Genomic DNA, 20123 nt, shown 5'->3' on the forward strand with positions numbered 1-20123 from the left:
CCTCATACAGAAGTTTTACCCAACCAATGAAACCAGGGCCGAAACCAAACTTTGCAAGAGCGGCCCAAAGATATGGCCATTCCACTGTATCTAAGGCCATCGTGGCATCCAAGGAAACCAAGATGGCCGGCTCACACAGCGACTCCGCTCTCGCCAGGACGCCATGAAGACGACGCAGGTTTAATGCGGTATTGCGGTGTGGAATGAAACCAGACTGATCCGAATGAATCAGGTCGCTAATCGGTTTGCCAACAATTTTGCTAGGATCTTGGGTTCTGCATTCAGAAGCGATATAGGCCTGTAAGACGTGCAGCGATCTCGCGGTTCTCCTTCCTTGTGAATCACAACAATGGTAGCAAGTCGTTGATCATGGGGAAGGGAACCGACGTCTTGTGATTCCAAGAACATTTCACGGAGATACGGCACCATTTTGTCTGGACGCAGCTTGTAAAGCTCGACGGGGATACCATTTGGGCCCATAGCCTTTCCCGAGCAGACGGAGTGGATAGCGACTGCTACCTCATCGTCAGAAAACTCTGCATCCATCAGATCCCTGTCAGGATCCGATAGGCGAGGCAAGGCGTTGTCTCGTAACAACAAATGCGAGTCTTCTTCTGGTCTGTCAGAGACTGGGGAATATACCTTACGAAAGTGTTCAGCAAAACACTCCACTATCTCAACCGGGTCAGTAACACGCACTCCATCCACTCTCTCAATCACGGGAACCACACGACTCACCCTCTCCTTTCTATCCAACCAGGCAATCAGTTTCCCGGCTTTGTCTCCAACATCGTACAGCCGCCCTTGCTGCTCTCGACTCATAGCTTTAGCAGCATCCGTTACCAGGGCCCTATAGTCAAGCTGTTTGAGACTGAGGACGTGCAATTTATCGTGAGTAACACCCAACTCCAATTCCCCCTCCAGCTCAGTTATCTCAGCTTCCAGCCGCACCACCGCCTCATTCTTACTTTTCTTTGCGCAAGCAATTAACGGCAGTGCCTGACCACGGATAACAGTCTTAAAAGCCTCCCACAGCGAAATTGAAGAGGACACTGAGCCCACTTTTTCGGCAAAATAATGGTCTAAAGACTTAACCAACTCAGCCCGGGTCTTAGGGCCAAGGATTGATCGGAGCCACTCGACCCTCGGAACCCATCTTCATGTCCATCAGAAGCCACAGTGGGGAGTGGTCCGAAATACCCCTGGTCAAGTGTCTGACTTCCCTCCATGAGGCAGCCTGTGCAGCCGGCATCAGAACATAGTCAAGCCTAGCAAGACTACCGTGAGCACCAGAGTGAAAGGTGTATTGTGTCTGTCCCGGGTGCATCAGCCTCCAACAGTCTACCAGACCCAGTGTCTCCAAGAAGCCACTCAACCAAGACTGTGATCTCGTGAGGTCCCTGGGGGGCTGCGGTCCTCCCTACCGGAAACAACTGTATTGAAATCCCCGCCCATAACAAGAATACCCTCAGGGAGCCCCAACACTATTCTTCCCAAATCAGCAAAGGTCATTGTCTGTAAACCCGGTGGAACATACACAGAGAGTAATGAGATCGTCTTCCCCTCGCACCTACCCGTGATGGCGGCATAGCGTCTCCTGTCGTCAAGAATTGTGTCGTCTAACTCCAGGGGGAGGGAACTCCTGACTAGGATACCCGCCCCCCTAGATCCAGAAGTAAATCCAGAGTGTGCGATTAGACTATAACCTCGCCGATTCATGGCATGGCACGTATTACCGATCAAATGTGTCTCCTGCAATAATACTACATCGGGGGAAAGACGTCTAACAAGTTGTAATACCACTCCTCGTTTTATCCTGTCCCCCAGTCCATTAACATTCCAACATAGTACATTCAAACCCCTACCCCCATCCCAAAAGTAAGGGCAGAATCCACCCCGCAGCGAACAAAACACCCAGATCAAAATGCTCAACAATGCGTTGCCTTGAAACGAAAGAAAACAGAACCAATTCCCCCCCCACCCCCAGCCCCCAAGGAATCCCAAGAACACATCCCCCCACCCTACACCCCTGCATTAGACTCAAATACACCCCAACTTGCAGTGTGCCTGTCGCCCTAACATTAAACTAATCTACAAAAAGAAAACCCCGGAGGAGGGAGAGTCCCATCCCCCTCGCCACCCCTGGGTATTACACCAGAAGTATTGCAAGTACAAAAGTCATCAAACCACAGCTGCGAGTTCTGTGTACTGTCTGGGGACCGGTTACCACTCCTCATTCTTATTCCAACGGGCCACCTTCCGCACCTCCAGAATGTTCAGAGCGATCTCGCTGCGTAGGCAATGTATCAAGCCAGTCACTAACGTTCTCAGGTCGGTCAAAGAAGGTCTGTTCGTTGTATTCAACACGAACCCGAGCTGGAAAAAGCATTGCGTACTTCAAACCCATGTCTCTCAGTCTCCGCTTCACCCCCTGGGACCCCATCCTTTGTTTCTGTACGGACTGGGTGAAATCCGGGTAGAAGCTGACCGTAGCTTGCTCGAACTTATTATTATTAGCGGGTTTCTAAAGCTCTTGAATCAACTCCCAGTGGAGTATCTCCGCGCTGCAGAAGCACTAATGGTAGAAAAGGAAGAAAGAAGGGCAGAAAGATCCAAGAAAGGACAAGATCACATAATTCTTAGGAAAACACAAAATCAGAATAGAGAGTTTAACAGATCCAATTAGGATTGAAACAGGAAGGTTTTCAATTTATTCCTAAAACTAGAGTGGTCCACGCATTGTCTAAGCAGAAGTGGAAGTCCGTTTACTGAGTGTGGGACCGACCACGGACAGAGCTTTACCTCCCTGTCTAGCCTTTTTAATCCTGGGCACCTTCAAAAGCAACTGGTTGCTAGATCGTAGGGAGCGCGTGGGGACGTACTGGACACATTTTTCTGCTAAATAGGAAGGTCCTAGGCCATGTAGTCCCTTATGGACTATACAGCACACCTTAAACTTGATTCTTTGGCGAACATACAACCAATGAAGTTTTACCAACAGTGGCTTGGAAGGGGTCCTGGGCGGAACGTTCAGGACCAATCTGGCAGCGGTGTTCTGCACCACTTGGAATCTGTCTAGTACTTCTTCATTGGCAGATGCTAGTAGACCATTACAATAGTCGATCCGACTCAATACTAGCGCCTGTACCAAAGTCTTTCTCGTAGAATCAGGGAGAAGCGGAAATACCTTATGGAGAAGGCCTATCATGTGGAAGCAGGACCCCACAATATTATTTCCCTGTTGTTTTAACGATAACTCCTGCTCCAAACGAGCCCCAAGGTTCTTGATTACTAGTTTCGGTTCAGGTACTGGGCCCATGTCTGTGGGCCACCAGTCCGGGGCCCATAAAATCTTAGCCTCACCAAAAAGCATGACTTCAGTTTTGTTGACATTACACTGGAGAAAATTTGAGGACATCCATTTAGAAACTGCTTTCCTCCCTTCAGAAAAGGAGCGTTTGACCTCTGCGGTCATAGATGTAAATGGAAAAAGCAGCTGGGTGTCGTCAGCGTATGATACTGGACTGAAACCGAAGGCTCTCATGATCTTTGCTAGGGGGGCCACGTAGATGTTAAAAAGAGTGGGGCTCAACCAAGAGCCCTGTGGCACCCCCTTTGAGATCATAACCTCAGATAACTGGAACCCACCCATGCTAACGCACTGGGAGCGTTCAGAGAGAAAGCTCTTCAGCCATTCCAGTGCCACGGCCTCCAGTCCACTCTCAGCTAGTCGTTTGATCAAGATGGTATGAGATAGTGTTGAACGCTGCCGACAAATCCAGAAGCACCAGGACAGCTGAGACTCCCCTGTCCTGGTACATGCGGAGATCGTCTGTTATCGACAGCAGGGCCGATTCAGTACTGTAATTCAGCCTAAAACCAGACTGAGAGGGATCCAAACTGCCAGATTGATCCAGGAAGTTGGAGAGATGTTTGTTTACGTGCTTTTCGATGAGCTTACCCAGAAAAGGGAGCAGGGAGATGGGTCTAAGATTGGACAGATTAGTCCATGGGACGTAGGTGTTCTTCGTAATGGGTCTAACCAAGGCCTTTTTCCACTCCCGAGGAACATAACCCATGTCAAGCGAGAGATTGACAAGGCTCTGAATTTCAGGACCCAGCACTCTGCCTACTACACCCATAATTCGAGCAGGGATCTGATCGGACGGGTTTCCGCTTTTTATGTGGACAATCAACCCCTCCACTTCCGTCAAAGTTATCTTGGGGAATGGGGGGAGAGTGAGCTGATCAGCACCTCCTTTCACCCGTGAAGAGACTGTACATGGGTCTATTGATGGATTGGACGCCAAGATTTTCCCATAAATATTGTCACTCTTCCCAGTAAAAAAGCCTGAGATGTTTTCACACAATTGTTGTGACGATACATCTATACTTTCACATGCCACAGGTTTCAGAAAGGTGTTTAAAATCTGGTATAGTGCTTTAGGAGCATTGCCTGCCTCTTTGAGTTGCAAAGTAATGTAATTCTTACGAGCAACTTTGATTGCTTTATGGTAACTGCTCAGTGCTATCTGATATCTAGATTTGTCCGCTTCTAGATGTGACGTTCTCCAGGCTTTCTCAAATTTTCTGGTGGTTTGTTTAAGAACCCGTAAATCTTCAGAAAACCAGGCTTCCTATTTTTGAGCAGGCCGTTTTTTAAACCGTTTAAGCGGGGCAATCGACTCTACCGCTGTATGGATGGCCTGTTCATATTTACATAGGGCCGAGTCAATGTCATCCGTGAACTCGAATTTAGGGGCAACCTATTTCTCCTTAAAAACTTCCTGCGATACCTTGTGCCATTGTCTCCGCTGCAGCGGAATCTGCAGAGAACGGTTAAAAAAGGCATCTTGTATAGGTGTAGAAAATTCAAGAATAAAATGATCTGTCCAATTGACCTGTTTTGGCTGGAAACATTTGATCAGAGTGGAATTAGAAAGAATCAGGTCTAAAGTGTGCCCTGCCTGATGGGTGGGTCCGATATTACACTGTTTCAGACCAAGTAGAGAAAGATCATTTAGAAGGGATTGTGCTTCCACATTATCTTTTATCTCGCCATGAATATTAAAATCTCCAAGCAGTAGGAAGTCTTCATCCAAGTTAACATAGGGAGCTAGTACTTCCACTAAGGCATTGGTAACTCTTAGGGTGGGGCCCGGGGGGGGCGATAAACTAACGCCCCTCTCCTAGAGGTCTTGGTAGAGGTGCCCATCTTAAAAATCATCATTTCTAGATCCGGGTTACTATATTGATCCAAAATGGAAATGGCAATGCTACATTTATGAACAATGGCTATGCCCCCTCCTCCTTTGGTGGGTCGATCCATTCTAACTATCTTATACCCTTCTGGAATCCCCAGGGTAATGACCGGGATAGAGTGGGGTTTAAGCCAGGTCTCAGTAAGAAAACCGAGATCAGGTTGGTAGGTGGAAATAACATCCCAGACCTCCGTATAGTGTTTAGGTAGAGATCTGACATTGCACAGCAAATTTCTCCAAACCGGTCCAGTATCTACAATGGCTTCTGGAATAATGTAGGGGAGTGCTTTAGTGCTGGAAGGACAGTCTATTAGAGCTTGAAAATAACAGCGTCTGCATGAAAAAGGCCCCTCTGGGGGTGTGTGCTCCTTAGTCCTACATGTATTCTTTATGTTGACCCCTATGTCATGTAGCACTTGGGAGGTATAACTCACCCTGTTTCTGAGTGTGTGGTTTCCTTTCCTTATATTTAGAGCCATAGCACCTGGCCCCGTCCTGTCGCGGACGGGTGCAGACGGGCTTCTCTTAGGCTTATCTTTGGCGCGCACTTTGGCGCTCCCCTGCGCGCGATCGCTGCACGCTCACTCTGATAGGAAGGCTAAATAGCCCTGACAGTCAGAAGGCTAGAGCGCTAACCGCTCGTGTAGGGGGAGGTCCCTGGCTTTGCCTGTCCCGCCCTCCGCTCTATGGTACTGGTTACCGAGTCGGACCGGGGCGGGCAGGCTAGTGGGGCCACCTGCCCGTGAAGCCTGCAGGATAGCGTCTCTATCCCTAAAATTAAAAATTCTGGCGATTATAGGCCGTGGAGGGGCGCCCGGTTTCTGTCTCCCACCCGGTACTCTGTGCGCACGTTCCACTGCAAAAAAGTTGCTAAGACCTTTTGGGGCAAGGTGGTTCAAAATGAGATCTTCCACGAGGAGGTCTGTGGTCAACTCGGTCGACTTCTCAGGGACCCCAATGATACGAACGTTGTTGCGCCTTGCCCGACTTTCAAAATCCTCCAGTCGGCGAGCAAAGAGGTCGTTGGAGGACCTCTGTTTGCAAGTCGGACACATCGGTCGTGAGGCTGGAGGTCTTCAAATCTAGAGACTTGACTCTTTCGTTGGTCTTTGATAGATCTGTCCTGATCAGGTTGACATCGATCGCCACCGTGTCGAGCTTTAGGGCCAATGTCTCATACTGTTGGCCTATGGAGGTCTTCATGCTAGCAATGGCGCCCATGACATTACGTAGGGTCAAATCATCCAATGCAGCCGAGCCATCTCCCGCCTCTTCCAGAGACCTACTCGCACCACTGGGGGTCCCTTTAGGCTGGGTATAGTGGTCCATAATGTTCGATTGGATGTTTATTGAAGCAAATTGGTGAGCATCGTTATATTATCTTTTAAATTTCTGTGAATATCGTGGAACTCTCAGTTCCAGAATCATCACATCAATTACTTGGAACTGCTTGCCATTCAGCAATCCCTCAAAAAAACTTCCTCCAGGTCATTTGGGGCAAGTTACTCTTCATCAGGACAGACAGCATGACCAACATGAATTACAACCAGAAGAATGGCGGCACACATACCTCTCCGCTCCCCCACATAGCGCATAAGGTCTGCCACTGGGCACTCCGCCAAAACATTCACCTAATTGTGGAGGACTTAATCAGGATGGACAGTGTCTTTGTAGACCTATACAGCAGGACGGAGCAATTAGTTGACAAGTGGGAACTCCATCCCTGGCTCCTCTGTATATACTTTCATCATTAGGACACCCAGAAGATAGACCTCTTTGCTACTGCAGCGAACGCAGAATGCCCAGAATACGCCATCCGGTATCTGCACCCAGAGTACGTGGGCAATTCACTGTTGGGCTTGCCTTGAGTGACAGACCTCTTTTTCCGTTGACATTATGTCCTCACTTTGTTTTCTGGAGGCCTGAGTTATGTCTATATACCTGCCTCCTGACCCTTTATTAGAAATAGTGGGGATATATCTGATGTGATTTCGGTGGGGTGTTCTTCTTGAGAATCTCCTGCCTTGGGTTTAGAGAACATACAGTATACTCTGATGCCTAGTTGAGTCTCGGGATCAGTCATTTTGTTTCTCTCTTTCCTTTCCTTCTTTTTTTTGTCTTCTTGATTGAGTTTGCTTCTTTTTAGGTTGCCTAGATGTGACATTCGGTGCTGCCGCTTGCTTGGTTCTTGTGAATTCCGCTGTCTCAGCAGAGGGAAGTTGAGATTCGTTTTTAGGTTCTAGGATGGAGTTTGCAACTACATGTGAAAGAATCTGATTTGTGGTTACTTCTGGTTGTTACAGTCTCTAAATGAGTAGCAGGAGTGACCAGGCGTTTGTTCAGACTAAGTATCAGTTCTAGCAATGTTGGTAGGAAACTCAATTTGTCTAGTATTGGCCCACATGTGCAGGTCGATTCCTGCTGGGAATAATCTGATTGCACTCTTTTAACGCCTTAACCGCGGTGGGAATTCTGCCGCGGTGCGTGCATTTTAAAAGGTGGGCGGGGCTGCGATGGCCGTTCACAGCACCAGGGAGGGAGTGGTCGACGGGAGCACGGAACGGGTTAACTAGAGTAGGTATATCGAGTTTCGCGTTTATTCCAGCTATATATGATGCAATGACGTTTATTAGATCTATTTGTATATCCAATTTACCTTACTTCCTTATCAAGGTAGCTGTTGATGTTTGCAATGCTTGCAGTAGCGGTGTGATGAATTTAGCTATAAGTACGTAGGGTCTTCAGTACTTGATTGTAAGTTTTGTGGACTGACTTCTTGACCATGCCCAGTGGCCTGAGAGAAGATGCTCATAGCGATGTTCTGATCTTGAATCTTTTGCATTGTAACCATACTACCTGGCGTACTTTCTCCATTGGTTTTTCTAAAAGCAAGTAGTAGCTCTTGATGCTCTGTTTTAATGCTGGACTCTTCTCATGCACCGTGTACTAGCGCTGTTGTTGTAATAATGTTTTACGGTGAGGTCCTACTGGCTGGGTTACTCATGCCTTGATCAACTAGTTGTTCACTCCATGTGCACGGGCTTTGAATCTCAGAGGGGTTTGGGTTTAGTATCCCTGAAGTAATTATTTGGGCTTGCTCTTCCCCTCTTGGATCTATCCTTTGTAATATTTTTAGGGGGGGCAGAGGTGTCATCAGGCCCCATGTTTCTCCTGGGGTAGCACAATAAGATGACCCAGGATCCTTTAGAAATAGAAATCTCGAGTTTTGGGTCAATTTTGCATTTGCCAATGATTTGTGAAACATGGAGGCTATTGGCGAACTTAATGGGCTCTTTAGTGTGGAACTAGCACCATTTGTGTTTGCTGATTTCCCAATTTTTTTGCCTTTTGGGAAGTCTTTTAAGTGCGGCGTCTTTATCTCTCTGTGTCTTCCTCACCCTGCCCGATCGCATGGTTAATTAACTTGGTGTGCTGTCACTTTTACGAATCACACGGCCGCAGGTGTGCTGGTCACCTCCTCTATCTGTTTGAGCGGGCCACAACAGTCACAACAATCACTGCCAACGTTGCTGGTCCCCTCTCCGCAACTCACCGGGATCTTGTTCTTAGCCCTGGTTCGCCTTTGGCTCGCCAAACCACCATCCAGTGCCCAGTACCTGGTGTTTGAGCTCCCTCGCCGGACCTTTCCTTCCTGGTGCAGCTAGTGAGCCACCTGGTGCAGGCTAGTAGGTTGCAGCAAGGCGGTGGAGGAGGGTGCGGCAAGGAGAAAAACACAGCTGCCGGCTCCGCAGCTGAGTCAACCCAACCCTGAGTCAGCCCAACCCAGCCCAACGCTGCTCGGGCCAGAGACCTGATGCCAGCTCTTGTCAGCCACTCAGCTGTTCAGCTTTTCACCTCTTTGGATCCTGGGGTGCCTGCTGCCCACAGCTGAAGACCGGCAAGGCGATATTGCAAAGGATAGAAGGTTGCAGGCTAAGGGCTCCAATCAGGCACTGGCGCAGCTGATAACCTCTGCTGAGGTCCTCCACACCCCAGTCTCACCACCAACCTCTGCCTCGCCCCTCCGGGCCCGCTCTTGAACTGCACCCAGCAGTTTGGCAGCGTGTGACATTGTTTGTCCTTGGGGTAATTGCGGCAAATGGCCAGGACCTTGTAACCGTTCCCCCGCTCCCAGCCTTACCCGATTGTTATCAGAGAGAGTTCACCAGAAATTTCCAGGCGGAATTCCGAGGGAATCGCTGCTCACTCCTTGCCGCTGTGGTAATTTCCGTTCTGCGCTGCTCTGCTCTCTCAGACTCGCTCAATCGATCTCTGTGATGTCTCAGATTCAGGGCATATATTCTACAGAGACACGGCCAGGTCAGACATCTGGATCCCAAGCAACTCAGTCTTGCAGTTTGGCACCTGAGGCCCTAGAGTTTCAGTACTTTCAGTTTCCACAAGAGTCTGTGTCCATCTTGAAAGAGGCCCAACAGCACACAACACAGACCTGTTGAACAGTTAAGAGGAATAGGTCCGTTTACTACTGGATTTCATAAAATTGGGATCTTTTGAAACTCAGTCCAGGAGATTTTACCTACCTTTTGCACTTCAAAAAGACTGGCCTCGCATACATCTCTATTCGCTTACACGTACCTGCTGTTGCCGCCTACTTACAGAACAGAGAACACGTCTTTCCTTAAAATTCCTGTGGTCAAGTCCTTTTGGAGAGCCAAGATACCTGTATGTGGAGTCTTGGGCCTGACCACGCTTGTAGACCTACGACATGAGGAGGCCATCAGGGAGCTGATAGCCCAACTGTTTGTGTCCTGGACCAGTAAGGAAACTCCAAAGTGGTCCTTCTACTTTACTTTATGTAAGTCTCCTGACAGCGATTGATGACCCACCCACCAAACCATAAGAAATACCACAGAAAGGACAAGTGTTCCTTTTCCTTAAGGTAATGGTCAGGCTGAAGAGACCATTTTGAGATTTAACTGTGTTGTTCACTTATGCGCTTTTTTGTTTTCTTACGAATCAATCCTATTTCTTAAGAAACGTAACCAAGCTCCCGGGTTCCATGTTTCCACCCATCGTAAGTCAAGGCCTTTCAGAAGGCCATGTTTGTCATATTCAATATACCCTCTCACTCTGGGTTAGTTCTCAGTGGTGCTCCAGATTCTACAGGCTTGATGATCCCAGCAGTTCTGTTCCACCTGACTCTACACTACCACAGGCACCATTGTTAGTGCCTGCCACAAGAAAGCCACAGCAAAACCAACAATCAGATTGTTTACAGGGCTGTTTCTGGCATCGTCCCAGTGCCACTCTGTGAGCCCTTCTCTGCACTGACTCCGCATGATAGAATTGAGATAACTTTGTTGACTAGAGAAACGTTGAATGCCTCCTTCGAAGAACAGCTTGGTTCCAAGCCTCTTCTCAGATCCTGTGTTTGCTTGATTGGAATAACTCTGTGGCTCGAATGCAGATGTCCTTGACATGCCTAGCATGGGTTTTAGCTGCATGGAGGATGATGTTTCTTAGTCTGACAACCTCCTCTTTCCTTGTAAATCAGATGTTGATCTATTATTGGATAATAAAAATACTGGTGATTTTGTTAAATCCCAGTCAGGTGATTTCCTGTATTCTTCATGACCTCCTTCTGGAGAGATCTGTTTATTTACTTTTGTTACGTGAAAAGCAGCAGAAATTCTTGAGTTGCCCTTGATGTCTGAAGAGCCTAAAGCCAATAATACTTAAAAAAAAAAAAAATAACTTTCATATTCAGTGGCTATGGATCCCCTCCTGCCATTTAACAAGGCATTATTGAGACTAGTACTGGCTGCATGAGAGAAACCATTTTCAGGAACGGCAGTTCACAAGCTGATTTCTGCTTTATTTCTCATATCTGTGATCTTAAGTTTTTACTGACACACCCTTCTCCTGAGACTTTTGAGGTTCAAGCAACTTCTGCTAAACGTAAACTCAGTGCTGATCCCACTACTCTATTAGACCATGAGTCCTAATGGCTTGGCGTCATTGCGCGCATAGTCTTTGCCTCAGGCAGTTTTGATCTACACACTGTGATCATTATGTGCCTTCTGAGACATTATATCCACACAATGTGAGAAACTGCGAAGCTCTCTCTGATTACCCATCCAATTCACTTGAAGACAGTCTAGACACCTCTGAATAATTCTCTAGATTGAGTTAATACAGTGGCCTGTTCTTTGGCTATTGGTTACCCTCTGCAGGTATTCCTGGATGTACTACTCTGGCTTTTCTGTGAATGTCTTTGCTGCCTTAATGGGTATTGTCTTCAAGTGGCAAGTGGCTTTTCTGCTAAAATCATGATTTCTCTCTGTAGCAATTCTAAAATAGTTGCAATAGTATGCGTTGCCAAAAACGATCTAGTGCCATTTCCAGTGACCAGCCTTCCTTGCGGCTTCAACTTTCTCAGCTTGTTTAGATCCTGCAACAGTACTATTGCTCCTTTCAGAGTAGAGGTGTATTTAAGGGATACCAATAGTAGCAGCATTGCTAGTGCCCCCTTTCACTGTCTTCAGCTAGCTATACCGTTTCAAAATAGATATATTTTCACAATTTCATTTTGTCTCGTCAAGTATTGCATCTTGGCCCGTCTATGTAAGAGGTCCTTGAGGTTGGTGCAAAAACATTGTGAAAATTGAAGCATTCGTCTTGCGGTGCTCTCATCTAAAGGGGCCGAAGGGTCTTTTTTGGTTGCCACCTCAGTGTGAGCTGAGACCAGCGCTTGACAGGAAAGGGAAAGAGAGCACATGGCACACTTTGACAATGCCATTATCTCTCAGTTGAGACATTGAGGAGTGCAAATCTGATGAAGTCTGCGAAATTCCCCAGTCTGGCTATGATCATAGGTAAGTTGGCGGAAAAGCACAAGTCTGAGGCTTTTTTGCACAGTCTGGTGCCATTGGCTCGGTATAGAGGAAATAGTAGACAGTGACGATCACTGGCAAGATTGGGGCAGCAGCATTGCAGATGAAACCAAGATTTGCCATGGTAATTGCATAGTCTACATGATGATCCCTCATCCCACCTCACCCTGGTAGGGTTGAAATCCATGATTGGGAGGGAGTGCTTGATAAAATTAGGGCTGAGCCTTTCCAGAGGTATAAGAGGCATCTAATGTCTCAGTGATGGAGCTGTACCGGAGCCTTTTGATGTCCTGCTTGAATGAGGTTTGCATGGCCTGCCTATTGGCTGGGTATGGTATTTCGTGGGTGTGTAGATTGGCAGCCTCAATATTCAAGCAACTGTTTGCCTTTACTAACTACGTTTGCCATGGGGAACCCTCCTCTTCAAAGGTTGATTTAAGTTACGCTTTTAGTGTGAACTCTGGGGCCCGCAGGCCCCTAATATAATATTTTACTTAGTACGTGAGGTCTGGTCTCCGGAGACCCAGCTCCAGTCTCAACCTTGCTTTTCTCGCCTACCGGATGCTTGCAAGATTTGTTTGTATGCAGAGATTTGAGAGTTTTTGAGGTGCATGAAGAAGGCACCGGAAAAGGCTAACTGGCCATCATTTAGAGCTCGGATCAATTTTTCTCTCCGGACTTTCAGTAAAGGATCACCAGTTGGACTGTGTGAGTGACAGTTTAGGCATTTCAGACTCTGAATAACTGCGGTGCTCTGGTTTCTAAGATACCTTAGGTGAGCTACTTTTTGCCCCTTCCGTAAACCAGACACCCAAGTATTTGTAGTTTGACGTTGTTGTGATATGTAGGTCTCCTACCTGAGAGTTTGTTTCTTATGTGGATATTTGCTGAAGACAAAAACTTAATTTTTTCCCTGCTTCACCTGAAGTTTATTAGCTTGATTAGAACCATGGAGTGCAGTGAGCGCTCTCTGTAGGCCAGCTCTGGATATATATTAAAATTGATTTGATTAATCTTCCCTCCACTGCCAGCTTTCAGTAAATGGGGGGCATTTGTTGAAGGCACATGCTATTGTCCTGTTGCAAACGGGTGCTGTCGAAGTGGTGCTTTTGGATGACAGGAGCATCAGATTCTATTCCCCTAGTTTCTAAATCCCCCTAGATATATGGGTGCCGAACACCCATTCTGGATCTGAGGCTCGTGAGTTTGTGTGTGCCAGGACAAGTCTAAAATGCCGCCTGAGTCCAATCCTCCTGGCTTTGTTTGCACTAGATTGAATGGTGTCCTTGGATGTCGCGGACTCCTATTTTCATGTGCTTTCCAAGTCTTCAACAAAATGCTAGCTTTGATGGTTGCGATCTCCTTCAGAATCTTGCCTGCCATACAGTGCTTTGGAGCTGGGACACTTTTTACTTTATTAAAAGTCAGAGTGGGACCCCTGAGACTCAAACTACTTGTGGGGCTTAAAATGGGGTCTGGGGATGGTTATCAGGTGAGGAATGTGCAGGATGATTTAGTATTCACCATAAATATTGTTATTGAAAGTAAGCAACTTTTTTCCTGTGTCAGAAATGTGGTTGTGTTGCATATACATCTAGCGTCTCACAAGGGATGACAGTTTGGCAGATTGATTGTGTTTTCAAATATACAAGAATTTCGTTCTGCGTGGTTCTTGGCCATATTGTGCATACTATGGTTAAGGTTATGGCATAAAGAGCCATAATAAGTAGAAAACTAATTGATTAAGAAATGTTGCTGTTTAAGTATGAGTAGAGATCATTTTCAAACTGGAAAGGAATGCATCTCTATTGAGCTATGAAAAAGTTCTGTGAATTGCATTACCGTCCATTTTATTTACAGCACTAGTCCACATTTTAATACAGGCTTATATTCTTTGTTAAGCTGCATAAGACTAAGCAGTTACCAGAGGCTGCAGTTTTGTGCTCAACTTTTTAAACAATATTACCACATTTAAATAGCTAAGAAATGTTCCACAGATAATCATAAGACCAAAACAAAAAAACTGACATCTTGTAAGTCCATAAACAATGTGACAATTGTGTTTTTTTTCCTTTTTTTGTTACTTTCAGCATCAAAATTCAGTAAATTTGGGGGAAAGGATGATGGTTCTACTTTTAAAGCAGCACTCCTGTCGGGGCCCCCTGGAGTTGGTAAAACCACTACGGCATCTTTGGTCTGTGAGGTAAGTGTTCATCCTTCACCATTTAAGCATGGTGTTGTTATGCTCTTTGGTGAACACTAGGCGAACTAAACTGATGCCCTGTTTATATATGCTGGTCCTGAAAAAAGACTGTAATACTTCTATAATTGACTAGATGCCATGTAGCTCTCTCACTCCGTTGGTGAGATATGGATGTTGCATTGGGTTAATCCTTCTCTAAATATGCTAAATACCCTATATCCATTGACAGCATAAAGCGGAAAAGATTTTTTTTTTTAGATTGTATTTAACATTTTATAATTTTACGTTTTGGAAACTGCTTACTCACCAGTACAGGCTTCCTGGCAGTAAGGCACCTGATTTGAAAGAAAAATGAAATTTAAGCAAGAAGAGAAAGAAGTTGAGTTATTAAACTATTTGAAAAATAACAGGATGATTTTTTAAGATTTGTAACCACATAACTTTAAAAAATATAGAGCAAGAATAAAACATATCTTCTTTTTAATCATTGCTTGTGGAATCCTGGACTCTGTACAAGATACGGATTGGATGATCTAAGAGTATGCAAACCAAACAAACACGGGAACAAGATTCCCTACCAGAGAGATTTGTGCACAGCACCTACAAATTGGATCCTTAAGTCGACGGGCAACTAGTAATGAAATGTGATGAATCCTATTAGAATTTAAAAGCTGCACATTGGCAACAAGCAGGCACCTGGCCACTTAATGCTAAAGACTGTTTCCCATTTTCTATCTTGAAGCCAGCGTTTGCTGTGACAGTCATACTAAGGCAAAGGCGATGGCCAATAAGTTGGTCCCCTTTCCCGCCAATTAAAATTAGCTCCATCCTACTGGAGTTTATGGTTGAGTAAAAGGCCCCATAATCATTTTTGATATTTTGCATGTCTTAAATCAATTAGCAATTCTCCTTTATGCTTGATGATATTTAAGTATACTTGTCAAATGCAGACTGCCATAGGACTTTATGCGGCATGCCAAAGGCTCAAAATGGACAGTAAAACAGAGAGGAGAAAGTAAGGGACCTTTTCAAATTGCACTACTCAAAGAGCATGATTGTAGTGAAAAAGGTTTCAGAGACATAAGTTGGAAGCAGTTAGGGAGAAAAGGCCAAGTGAGAAAAGGCCCAAAACAAGGCAGAGACAATCCACCCAATTAACTGGAAACTAGCCTAGGACTCTGTGAAGCCGCTTAGTAAAATACCTTTCAGATGGTTGTTAGTGCTGTAGTTTAGGGCATATTCCCAGTGTAGTGCCATGTTTCCAGTTGGCATATTGAAGTACAATTTTCAGGAATGTTTGTGCTGATCTATGAATGCCAAGTCTCCTCATGCTTTCATTTTTACTACATTTATTCATAGTAGAAGTTGATCTTTCTTGACTTTGGTTTCTCCCCGATTATTCAGTTGCTTTCTTAGAGTCGATAAATAGATTAGTTTAGAGTGCAAAATATCATTGCCGAGACTGCAAGAGAAGATGTATGTTTATCTGAAGTTTTAAGACTAGCTTATTCACCACAAATTCAAAAGCTGAGATTTACATCTTTGTATCTGCCGATAATTTCACTGAAGTGGAACCAGGTTGAAGGGATGGACACTTCTTTTTTGGGGAGGACCAGCCTCTTAAACTTAATGCAACCTTTTAGATAAGAAGTGACTGATAGGAAATGTGTGTCCTTGCAGAAAAAAACAACATAATCTGGAATGCCCCTCCTATTTCGTGTCGGCGGAAGTCAGCAGTTGTTCTCCTCCAGTGATTCTATTTTTTAAGTTCAAAATATTTTATTGAAGTTTCTTAATAAACAGTAAACATCGACATACATAAAAACAGTGTTAAGCGATATCTAGTACCATACATAAAATACAAAATCATAATTAAAAATACAATAGATATGAACATATTCATATTCATAGAAAAATAAATAAGGGAAGGAGGGGGAGGGGAACGTCCAAAAACAACCAATGCGTAAGCCATAAATAGAGCTACTATATCATATTAATTACTGTGATATATGACAATAAATAGATATAAAAGCATTAAATATACCATTAGGATGATAAATAAACATCAACAGGTATCCAGAATGAATGATAGCAGTTGGAATTATGATGAATCCCAGACAAGGATAACTGAGCTCCTCTCATTGTAAAAATAACCCATGCCCACCAAGCATGAACTGATAATATCGAAACATCTTTCCAACAGAAAGTAATGGATTTTAATGCAGCTGAAATTAAGAAATCAAAAAGTTTGCCTTCAAGAACATTTAAGCTCTGTGATCAAATGACAGATTTGCATATTAACAATTTGTATGATATATCCTCATAAATATTTAATATCTTTTTAATAATGACCCACACTTCATTCTAGAATTTAAACACTAAAGGACAATCATAAAGCATATGTTGTAACGAGCCAGGATGTAGATTACAAAGCCAACACGTTACAGATTGAAGAAGTTTAGCTTGGAATAAACGTAACGGAGTCCATAGGCAATTAAATAAAATATAAGAATTGGTTTGATAAAGTGAAACCGGTAACCATCCAGATATATATATTACTAAGCCAAATATTTTCAAATGTATCACTAGATAAGGAAAGTGAAAGCTCAGTATTCCAAAACGTTGAAATCACATGTATTTTACTTCTTAGAGTATTAGATCATTTTTTATATAAAATAGAAACACCATGAGATGACGCTGATATAGTTTGAATATAAATTGATAAGTCAGCTTTAAAATTAGATGGAATAACTTGAGGAAAAGAATCTAGAATCGAATTACATAAGTATTCATATTTAATAAAATCTGATTGAGGTAAACCAAACCTTATTTGCAGATCCTCAAATGGTATGAAAGTATTGTTTGAATAAACATCTGTAAGATAAAAAATACCAGCCTTAATCCATGGAAACCAGAAATTGATATTTCTATTTAATTTAATAACAATGCTATACCATAACGACAAGCCTTCTGTATTATACATGGGAAATAGAAAAATGTAATCATGGTTGTTAAAAATCATTTTAGTGGATTTAAGAATAGCAGATTTATGAAAAAAATTAGGATTTGTTAGACATAGTTAACAAAGTGGGTAGAGGAAATGGATTACAATAGATTTTTCAATATGGAGCCAAGTAGGGGGATTATGTAAAGAGGAATGATTAAACCGTATGGAACTTTCTTTTAAAATAAAAGCTTTATGATAAAGAAAAAAGTCAAGGATACCAAACCCTGCATTACATTTATAACTAATACGAGGTGATTTGTTGTTCCAAAGAAATTTGGAAAGAAGTTTATCAACATCTTTATAAAACTTTAATGAAAGTTGAGTAGGAACCATGGCAAGGGTATAAAAGGAGCAATAGTCATTTTAATAGAGTCCATTCTAGCCCACTGTGAGTTATGTAACGATGACCATGTGATTGTTTGTTTTTTCCTTAATATAATGTAAGATAAAATCGCAATTTAAAGATAATGTTGATTTCATGGAGGAAGAGGATAAAATATCAAGATATTTTTATTTGTTTCTTTGCCAAATGATTTCATTAATGGGGATCATCTCAGGAGTACAATAAATGTTTAAAGGCAAAAATTCCGCTTTCTTAGTGTTTAATTTGTTGCCAGAAACTGTAGAGTACTTTGCTATAATCTCTAATAAGGGAGGGAATGAGGATAAGGGATCACTGATAAATAAAAGCATAATATCAGCATAAGCTAAGGTTTTAATAATAACATCCTTTATATTGATTCCTTTATATTTATCACAATTTCTTATAGAAGTAAGAAAAGGTTCAATACCAATTAGAAATAACAGTGGGGAAAGGGGACACCCTTGTCTAGAAGCTAAAAGTATGAAGGAATCATGAAATTTAGCTTTACCGATTAAATATCTCCCATCCGCATCTGAGGTTGTACTCAAAATTTGGCAATGCAATCTTTTTGCAAAAAGGATAGCTACATCATTTTTTAGGTCTCAGCCTAGCGGTACACTGCGCAGCAGTGTTCGCGCAGCCAGAGTCCTTTTGTACGCGTTTTGAAAATGGAACTTGAAATTCCACACGCTCGTGCATGTGTTTTTTCCTTTCCGGTATGCTATTGCATGTGTTTTTGTTTTAAAGCGAGCATACCATAGGTCAGAGGCGGACGCATAGCTCAGCCCCTGGTGTCTGTTACGCGCATTTCCTGACATATGCTTTCAATTATCCCGCCCAGACACGGGCGCGATAATTGAAAGCATATGTCAGGAAAGGCGCGCGCACCACTCGCAGCTTTGTTTTCCCGATTGGATCCCTAGCTCTCAAGTTGTAAGCTCTATCTGCTGAGCCACGGACGGTCTCTCACTCTGAGCGTCCATGTGTTCGCATTAAAGGGTCTGCTCTGATGTTTGCCGAGCCACATCTTTCTTTTGTTCGGGCGCGGCTCGCCAACTCTAATTTTTCTTGTCTTACGGGCCAGACCGGTGTGAACCAGCGCTGATAAACGTGAACACTTGGCAAAAGCATCATGTTGGTACCGCACTCGACAAACCAGAGGGAACAGAACATTAGGGATTTGCCAACGATTGAAACTGGCTAGCAACTTGCTTAGTGCTGCTATCAGTGCAGGCGGTGCACAGGCACCGGAAGCCGCTGCAGAATCCCCTTTCACTATATTACCAAGAGGTGGGGGGCCTTGCTACACCCCTGAGCGCGAAAAAATCTGAATGTATGCAAGAGGCAGGTATATAACCTGGAGATGGAAAATCCGCCCGCATTACTTATTCGAAAAGAAGGACGTTTCGCGAGCAGTAACTCTTTGGGTGAAAACCTTTGCCTATGGGCAGTGCTGCTGTTATATTAAATGCTGCTTTCATTATTTCAAAGTGTTAGCACGTAAAGCAGTAAGTCATTCAGTGCCCTCCATGAGTTCGTGTGTGGGCAAAATGTGGGTGTGTCAGCGTATGTGTAAGCATGAGTCAGTGTGTGTGAAGTTGTGGGTGCATGCATGAGCTTATCGGTGTGTGTGCATGTGCAAGCATAAGTTAGCTTGTGTTAGTATGGGTGTGCATGAGTATCAGCGTGTGATTAAGTGGTGGCCTGTGTGCAAGTTGTGTGTGCGTCCCTAAGTTGTGTGTCAGAGTGCTTGTAAGCACGACTCAGTGTGTGCACAAGTTATGGTGTGTGTGTCAGCGTGTGTGCAAGTTGTGTGTGTGTGTAAGTATGAGTTTGTGCATGAGTGTGCCAGTGTGTGCGCAAGTTATGGTGTGCATGTGTCAGCATATTGTGTATGGGAGAGTGTCAGCCCATGTGCAAGTTGTGTGTGAGTGTCAGTGTGTGTGTAAGCACGAGTCAGCGTGATTGCAAGGTATGGTGTGTGTGTGCCAGCCTACTGTGTTGTGAGTCTGTCGACTTTGTCAGGACCCCAGCTCTTCCCACGTCTAGGCGAGGAATGCTCTCTCCTCCCACATCCTCAACCAGCCTCCCCGTCACTTCTCACCACCACAGCCTCTCCCTGCCCAGGGACAGCGGCTCTCCCCTGCCCCACATCCTCAGCCTGCCCCACATCCTCAACCAGCCTCCCCATCACTGCTCTCCACCCCAGCCTCTCCCTGCCCAGGGACACAGGCCCTCCCCAGCACAGCCCAATCCGTCCATCACTGTTCTGCAACGCCTACCCTGGCACCCAAGGCGCAGTAGGTGAGGGTTCTGCACCTACCCAGGCACCCAAGGTGTTGCAAGTTGGGGTGCTGCACCTACCCTGGCCCCCAAGGTGCTGCAGGCAGGGGTGCTGCGCCTACCCTGGTTTTAAGATTTGGCTGGTGAGATA

General features: G+C 44.6%; 1 protein-coding gene across 1 annotated transcript in view; it reads left to right on the top strand.

Moving 5' to 3' along the window:
* RFC1 (replication factor C subunit 1) overlaps window positions 1–20123 on the top strand; it is a 742181-nt gene that overhangs the window by 498532 nt on the left and 223526 nt on the right. Inside the window, exon 14 of the mRNA XM_086963975.1 lies at window positions 14206–14318. Within this exon, the coding sequence (XP_086820101.1) occupies window positions 14206–14318 (113 nt within the window). The remainder of the gene's footprint in view (window positions 1–14205; window positions 14319–20123) is intronic.

This window comes from Lissotriton vulgaris, chromosome 3_2 (assembly GCF_964263255.1).
Source record: "Lissotriton vulgaris chromosome 3_2, aLisVul1.2, whole genome shotgun sequence".
Classification (NCBI taxonomy): domain Eukaryota; kingdom Metazoa; phylum Chordata; class Amphibia; order Caudata; family Salamandridae; genus Lissotriton; species Lissotriton vulgaris.